This window comes from Fulmarus glacialis, unplaced genomic scaffold, assembly GCF_000690835.1.
Source record: "Fulmarus glacialis isolate BGI_N327 unplaced genomic scaffold, ASM69083v1 scaffold36944, whole genome shotgun sequence".
NCBI lineage: Eukaryota > Metazoa > Chordata > Aves > Procellariiformes > Procellariidae > Fulmarus > Fulmarus glacialis.
Window position 1 is genome coordinate 51,343 of NW_009210592.1, and position 8,787 is coordinate 60,129.

Below are 8,787 nucleotides of genomic sequence, written 5' to 3' on the forward strand. Positions count from 1 at the left end.
CTGTACTCATGTAGCAAGCACGTAAGCCCCTGACCATCTTCGTGGTTCTCCCTTGGCCTTGCTCCAGAATAGCAATGTCATTCTTGTATGGGGGAGCCCAAAACTGGACACAGTACTCCAGATGTGATCTCACAAGTGCCCGATGGGACTGTAGGGTTTGGTACCTTCAGAAAAACTAATACATCATGAACATTTTTTGACCATGGAAAACATTTTGTGTCTGTTTTCATGTAAGATTTATACTGGTGAAATGTCATTGTTTTTAAAGGAGTCATTCTTGACTGACCTCAGTATAAATGAGAGGAAAATCAGTCCCTTTACAACTCACCTTAGTCAAAAGATCAGACTCCTGACTTTTGCAAGGATAGGTCAGTTTGAATAGCAATAAAGAATAAACTTGTTATTTGACAACTGAGTGACAGATCTGGCCTACAAGATAAGGAATAAGAAATGAGGACGTTATTCAAACAGTTAGGTGTCAGCAAGTCTTACCATGTGAAAAAAGAGGATGAGTATGCACTGCATAGTAAACACTACTCAGTTTTAATAGGTAAGATTTCATCTTTGTTTTCTTCTTCCAGTCTAGGTTATGTAAATTTTACCTATAATTATACCATGGAAATTGTATTTATGTATTGTGTCTTTCTTTGGTTATCAACTAGTCTCCAATTTTGCTTTGACAGTATAATGGGCCACTGGAAAAGTTAAGACACGTTGAATTACCCACAAGTAAATGTGTCTTTTCTACATTTCAGCTTCTCCAGTTGGTAACGGATATATCAAGCCACCCGTCCCACCTGTTTCTGGTACACAGAGAGAAAAAGGACCTCCAGCCATGTTGCCTATCAATATTGACCCAGACAGTAAACCAGGCGAATATGTCCTGAAGAGCTTGTTTGTTAACTTTACTACTCAGGCTGAACGCAAGATTCGCATCATCATGGCAGAACCTCTTGTGAGTAGAAACAAACTCTAAGTTTATATGTACTTTACTTTGAATTTATTTTTAAATCAGGCTTTCTTGCCATGCAATGCAGAATATTTTGCTTGTAATCTGTGTTGGAGTTTGATAGTGTTTCCCGAACTGTAAGATATGCTACCATGTCAATTAGAAGGTGTGGGAGAGGAGAGAGATATGCAAGATATGCCAAAGGAGTGACATGAAAAGGAATGAATATTTTATTTCTGTTTGCAATATGGGCACGTTAATGTGATTGAGAAGCAGAAGGGGTGTCAGCCAGCATAGATTTCACAGCTGGGAGAGTGGTCACTTGAGTCCAAATGGATTAGAAAATGCTGAAATATGATAAAAACAGTATTTCTGAGCATTACCAGTTTTCAGCTAAAACATGAAAATAAATAGTCCTGCTGGTTCTTATTTTAGTTCTGACAGTAGTAGATTTCACAGTCTAACAAAGTGCTATAGCACCTATTTTCCAGACATGAAAAAGCATGCAGCATTTGAAAAAGGAGCTACATTATAAGGTCTTGCACAGTCAGTGAGAGAGCCATCGTTATTTGTATTTTAGGCAAATTTAACATATAAGTATGTCTGTTGCAAACTGTCTTATGTAACTGAACTTTTGGGAGTCTGCTATTTTAAATTGAGACTACATTTTATATACATTCTTGTTATTTTGGTTAGGGAAGAATGGTTCTGTAACCTATATTTTGGTTCTGACAAGATAAAAATAAAAAAATAAAAATAACCAGGAACCTGTATTTCTGAGCTGTAAGGGAATTTTCATAAAATGTTATAACATTTTTGTTATAAAGCAAATATAGAATACTTAGTTCAGTTCCCCATTTTCAGGTCTGGATATTCTGAACAGTAAAATTAAGATTGTCTTGATTCTGATGGCATCTGTTTAGTTTTATGTCTTGATTTAGATTCAGAAACATTTGATGCTGGGAAAGTTTTTCCAGACTTTCCTCTGAAACATTAGGTAGATGCAAGATGACAGAAATATCTTACATAATTTGGAAATAACACAAAAAAAAGCTAACAGGAAGGAATATTTTGACAAAGATCCAGTTTCTTCTTCTTTCCTGAGTCCCCTCCAAATTGCAAAAAGTAGAATAAACTGACAGTCATAGTGTAGGTCCTTTAAAGAAAAAAATGCCAGCAGCTATTTATTACCATCCAGTCTTCATGTGACGCACAGTGAACGTCTTTAAAATTTTAAGACAAATGTGTTGTAAAATTACTTGACAAGATCAGGGAAACAACAAAAAGACCAGGACTGAGAACATAATTTCCTTGTGGCACTTCTGTTACTCTTAAACACTAACCTCTGCATTTTCGTGTAATATTTCAGACATAGATATGAACCAGTGATCCTGATTTATTCCCATTTCACCTTCTGTTAAGATGATTTTGAGTTGCTGTGTGTTGATATCTTATTTTTGTCACTTTGTGAAACTATGAATATCTGAATGTTGATCTTATCTTATTCCAGAGGTTGTTCAGTGAAATTTTATTTGGTAAATTCAACGTAGAATGTAAAAATATGACAAGAGACTGGAATGTCACCTTCTTCTTGTCAACATTTTCAGAACGTATTTCTTACAGGGGTCTAACTGTGAGACACTAACAATAATTCAATGACATACTCACATCTTATTAATACTAATAGGACTTATAAGTCATGGCATGCTGCTATTTGAGGGTGACTGTGACAAATGTGTAAGCAAGTTTTTGTAGACATTCAGTCAAAATGATCTTGAAATAATTGGGTTGTAAGAAAAGAAGTGACAAGGGAAAATGGAAAAAATTATTCTGGAATAATGGCTAAGAATTTAAGTCCACCCTTTTTGTGGGGTAGCTGTTAGATGTTTAGCCGCTTTGTTCCCACATTTCTACTCTACTGACTAGAGTTGTGACCAGGAAGTCCTAGGGATCTGCGAGACAACGGTTATAAGTTTGTGGTACAGAGCCACCCTTTGGCCTGTTTTCACAATAGGTAGTCAAATGGTGAGCTCTTTGAAGGTTCTGTTCTAATTAAACTCAAACGTACTTCAAAGAAAATCAAACTTGCAAAGTGCTCTAACACTGAGATGTTTCTAGTTTGAATTCTCTAAGTCATTACAAGATATGGCAGTTTAATTTTATAATGAGTGATGAATACTTAAGATATCTTTTAGAGAAGCTAAAATGATCTGTTTATAATATAATTGCTTTTTCCTCTCTTTTATCAGAAAGTCTAGCTCAGATTCAAGCTCTGAAGTTAATACGGGATTAAATTAAAGACTTACTAATGTATTTTTTACCTGGATATTTCTTTTCATACACACATTTTGCCTGCTTATCCTACCTGATTATCTTTACTGTTGTTTTTATGAATTTTTCTCTCAGTTTCTTGGGTTCCATATGCCTGTTTGATATATCCATCTCTTTCTTTTGTGATGTACACAGAGCCCAACTAAATTACAGTTTTCTGACAACTATGGTGGAAAACCAGGTTTGTGTCCCACCACGAGTTGCAGATGCTAGCCAGGCACAAAAAATTTTTGCTATTTGCTAGGGCAGCAGTGAAGGGCACGCCACCCACTGCCTCCTGCAGCCCCATGAAATCTTGGCTGGGATAACCAGATTCCAGCAGCAGAGAAAGCAGAGGGCAATGTCACCTATTCCTCCTGCTGCCTTGGCTGTCAACCGAGTATGATTTGACATTTTGGGTACTTGATGTGGCAGTAATCACCATAAAAAACGCACTCCCCAGTTAATATGTTTTCTAGGCATGAATCTAATGTCGACTATCAACTGCTAAGTCTTTAACAAGTTAGAATGGAAACCTTTTGTTTCCAGATGTGATTTTTTTTTACTTTGTCTGGAGAATATTTTATTTGGAATTTCAGGTCAATTTTGTCACCCTTTTAGGGTCTCTGAAATATAACAAACATTTCAATAATTACATTAACTTAACTTAACAATTATGTGGCTAATTTTTAATGATTAAACTACTGTACCCAGATTGTATTAATCCAAATTAAAGTTATTTGACAGCAGAATTAATTAAAAGGGATTTTCCAGTTTATAAAATTAAATTCACATAAACGAAATGTAAATAATTTCTTCCTGATAACCTTTAATAATTTCCTTATTTTTTTCTGTAAATAATTGTTCTCCTTTATAATGAATATTAAGAATTTCTCCTGCAGACCTTTTGTCACAGCTGATTGCATTCATATTTACATTTTTATTGGTTTATATTGTAAATCTTCTTTGCATTGCTTCACTTACAAACACAATTTGATAGCTTATTGCTGCTGATTTTTTTTCAAGCAGTGGTGACCTTAAAATGAAGCTAGAATGAGGAAGCCAGGGAAACATTTTTGCCAGTTCAAATGATAAAATGTGTTTATGTATCTTAACACTGTAAGGAAAAAACCCAGAAAATAGTTTCCTTTTTAGGACCGTTGATTATCACTTAGGGTAATAATTCATCCTGTGCATACTGATCAGGCTAATCTTTAAATATGGCTTTCAGCAGTACTTACACACAGCTGTAGACATTGATAAAACATTGTGAGCTACAGGCATTGACAGTGGTTAATGTTTAATTTAGCTGTTGGTAAACTTTCATTATGCTTTTCTCCTGCAAGCATCTTCTTTTGCTGAGCTTGTCTAAATTCAGGATCTCTCTGAATACTGAACTCAAGAACAGAATTTACTCATTATAGGATTAGGACTATAAGCATATTCATGTATTCTGCCTATAACTTTCTCCTCCTATTAGGTAGGTTTTATCTCACCATTGGAAAAAGACTGAAAGCAGTGATGTGGTTGATACTAGCGTATTTATTACTTCCATTTCCTTAGAAGCTCAAAGACATTAAAATATAGACCTGTTTCAAAGCAGGGTTGGTGATAACAGCCAAGCAGGTGGTTAGGAAGACTCTGAAAGGGCCAGAATAATGCAAGTTTGTTTTTGCAAAGCTTGACCAACCAACATGCATAGTGGCACTGCTGTCCGATTAGCTTTAATCTAGGCTTCACTTTCTGTAGGCATTGCAGAAGAAATATGCTAAGGACAGACGTGGAAGAAAAGCAAGTAGAAGTTTTTTTGATTTTTGAGGACTGGGCTGTGATAAATAGTAAGATTTATGTAGGCTATAATAATGCCAAGCATGTCACACAGCTGTAATGTAGAATTTTCTGGTTTACATGGACTAAAATTCCAGCTGCATCACATGAGGAATGACTCCTTTGTTCTCATCTATAACGAGACACATTAGCATTACACACTTTTTACATTTGAAGTCCTCATGAATAGTTTGGCATACACAGGGCCTTTGGACTCCTGTTTATTCACAGTGCACAGACAGGAGTTACTATAGGGAACAAGTAATTTCATGGAAGAGAGGAAAGGGAAACTGCCTTGCTTTGTTCTAACTATCCACTCAGTATGTGTATGCCCAGATAAATTGAAAAGAAGACAACTTTATTTGAATAACTTTATGCAAGTATATATTGAAAATGCTGGGGTTTTTTTCCCCATACAAAAAGTATCCTCCTTAGGACCTTCCTCTATAAATGCTACCAACATGCCAGATTCCCATTGTCATCTGTCCCTATCCACCTCTGTGTCACTCAAGGATTATGTCACTCATCATTAATATAATTCTTTTATTCCACTGGTGTTTGTGGTAGTCAAAATTCTATGAAGCATGCGGGCAGTCCGTCCCAACCCTATGGAGCTCATAGTTCATAATATCATAACTCTGTATCTAACATATCATAACTCTTTCTACATTTCTACTGTACTCTTTATTTAGTATTTAAATTATATAACTAAATATTAGTAGATTAGTTCTTTTAGATCCTGTTGTGACAAATAATATGTAGGACATTAAGACATTATTCTTTCAATAATTGTCTCTGAAATACTTAAGATGCTTCTTTATGAAATTCTGCCTCGCTTTATTATACTGTGCTGAGGACTGTCCTCTCACCTGTTCATAAGAAAGTGAAAGCATCTACACACCATCTTACTTCAACTACTCGATATGTGACTCGATAGTATATTCATATACTATCCTTTTATTGTATGGAGCCCTACAGATCTGTTACAGTGGATGCATTAAGTGGCTTGTTGAATGGGCAGATCTATGTCTGTCAGTCATAGGATAGTCTGGAGGACCAAGGACATTCACTGTCCTCTGGAGAAGGTCCATCTCCTACAGCAAGTGTCAGCTCAGCAGAGTTTCTTTCCTACAGGTCACTGACTGGATCCCGGGTCAATTTTTTAGACTAACAGTTGGTCTCAGTGTTTTACTCAACTCCCAGCCATATCTAAGGACTAAGTTTGATTTCTGTGTGGATTGTCCTCTTGGTTCCGTTTCTTTTTACTCAGTCTTTCCAGTAGCTAACTTCTCTGTTTCAAGAAATCAGTTAAGCAGAACAATGGTCTCAGCCATAACTCTTTCCTCCATCATGAATCAACTTTTGTTGGAACTTCACTGGCTCTCCAAGTATAGTCCAGTCCACAAAACCATGCTCTGCCAGTGATAATGAAGCCCAAGCTGGGCCAGATCAGTTTGTTCTTTCCCCCAGGAGAGAGAGAGGCAGCTAAGCCAGGAAGATACCATCTGTGAAATAAGCAAGCTCTACTCATGTAGTCAAAGGATGTGAAGGCAGAAAAATATAGGAAAAGATGGAGATGGAGAGCATCAAATATAGCAAAAAAACTCCAATGGCATAAAGAGCCTTCATTTCCCCTTCCACTCATCACCTCAGAAATAATATCCCCCTCTAGTTATCTCAGTACGTATCTCAGGCTGAGATCTGTAACAGAAGTCAATCACTGAACAGTATAGAGCAGTAGTCCTAGGGTGGCTCATCTTGAACCTCAGGGCAGTTATCTTCCTGAAAGACCTAGGAAGGTTTGTGTAGTTGAAGCAGTGGCCACAGATGAGATATCTTCTATGTAGGTCAGGGTGACATACCGTAAAATTGAAACACAGGAGTTGAGGGAAAGCGTATGAAAGACAGTTGGAAAAAAACTTCGAGTAAGACAAACGTAGGGTTTCAGAAGTAATCAGGGAATGCGGGAGGATAGAGACAGGATGCATCCTGGGTCAGATTCCAGCTTCCATATGAGATAGAGGGAAAAAGTTCATGCCACTTTAGCAACCAGGATGGAAAAGGACACATTTTTGCATAGCCATTGGCATAGGCATTTGCAGCTAGATACAGGTCCATAAAAAGACTCATGCATTTCAGAACCAGGCAATGTCAACAGGAGCTTTCTCAGTGATCTCAGGGTTTCCATAGCTGGGCGTGTGGGCAGAATGCTATTTGAGGCTTCAGATCTCATTCTGACAGCAAAACTCTCCAGGATGCTTACTGTCCCTGGGCCTCACTACTGCATGGATATAGTTGGAGGATAGTCAGTGGTGCATACGATGGTTGAAATCGCTAAGAGGATTTAACATTGGAAGGCAGAGATTGAATCCGAGGTCACCGAGGCTGTCACGTGTTGGCCGATGCTTGCAAATATATCAGAGAACCTACCACATGCCTCTAATCACAGTTTTGTGTCATTTAAGGATATTGGTTATTACCACTATCCAGAAAATGAAAGTCATACTACATTTGATAATGTAGTATCATTACCTGAAACAGGCCAGCCTTATCTGTTGTCTGTCATCATGAAGGACAGAAGGATGGATAGAAAATCAACTATCATCTACTTTGTTAGCATTCTTGCCAGATAAGTAGCAATTAATTAAAGAGATATCTTTCCATATTTTCGCAACAGCTTCATCCTTTGCATGCTTTTAGACTTCATGTTTGAAGTCAATGAGGTCCTGCTTCATCAGGATTGCTGTATGTTTTTAAGTTAAAATTTATGTGCTCTTTTCTGGGCCTGAGTCTGGCATGGTACAGTTTACCCATCAGACAACTTGAATTATGCCATATTTATTTATTTGACCCTGCATATCTGTTGGCATGACAAATATGAGAAGAACTTAAATACTTCACGTAGCTACCTTCCCAATTTGGAAATTCACCCAATAAGGTCTTGTTTCCTTAGCTGGGCATGTAGTACGGGTGGAAGCTGTGGCTTTTATGACCGTCGTACATGTAGCAGAAGAACACTGAAGGCTGATGTTAGCTCTGCAAGGGCACTCTGGCTTCTTCCTTGAAAGTCTGCAGTCAAATTTACAGTCAAATACCAGTTTAGTTGATAACTCTTTTAGGAGTGTAAATCACTGAATCTGTTATAATTGATTACAGGTATAGAAATTGGGAATATTAATAGTGTCAAACTTAACCCATGTAAATCCAAAGTTGGATATGGGACTACTAGTAAACTCAATCCTGTACCTAAAATTCAATTAGCACTGTCTTAGTTAATCCATTATACTAACTTTATAGTCCTTCCCAAAGCTGTACATCATGGTCCTTCATGAATTTTCATCATAAGTACGGATGCCACTAAAACTTAATACCTTCCCTGCCCCAGCAAATTAGGTTCCAATTAACAAAATTTTATCTTCTTACATTGGAAGTTTTAAAGTCAGAATCAATCAGTCTACTAACACGGGTCTATGATGGAATTAGGTTGTCAAGATTAAGGGTCCACACTTCGTTTCTAGATGCTCTTTTTAAATTTATCAAACTTACAGGTTGTAAAACTCATTTTTTTCTGTACACTGTAGTACTGGAGTAATTAAAATCAGGGAAAACCAAGGAAAGTATTATGATTCTAGCCCAGACCTTACAACTTGCATGTGTTTAGACAGAGGATTTTGATGTGTTCATTAAGTTACAATTTTTAA

The 8,787-nt window shown here is 37.0% G+C and overlaps 1 protein-coding gene across 1 annotated transcript in view; it reads left to right on the forward strand.

Annotated features, from left to right (window-relative positions):
• The first annotated feature begins 450 nt into the window (after positions 1-450).
• The window catches only part of LOC104076380 (protein furry homolog), a 32,945-nt gene continuing 24,608 nt past the window's right edge, over positions 451-8,787 (forward strand). Inside the window, exons 1-2 of the mRNA XM_009577218.1 lie at positions 451-550; positions 756-955. Coding sequence (XP_009575513.1) covers positions 451-550; positions 756-955 — 300 coding nt within the window. The remainder of the gene's footprint in view (positions 551-755; positions 956-8,787) is intronic.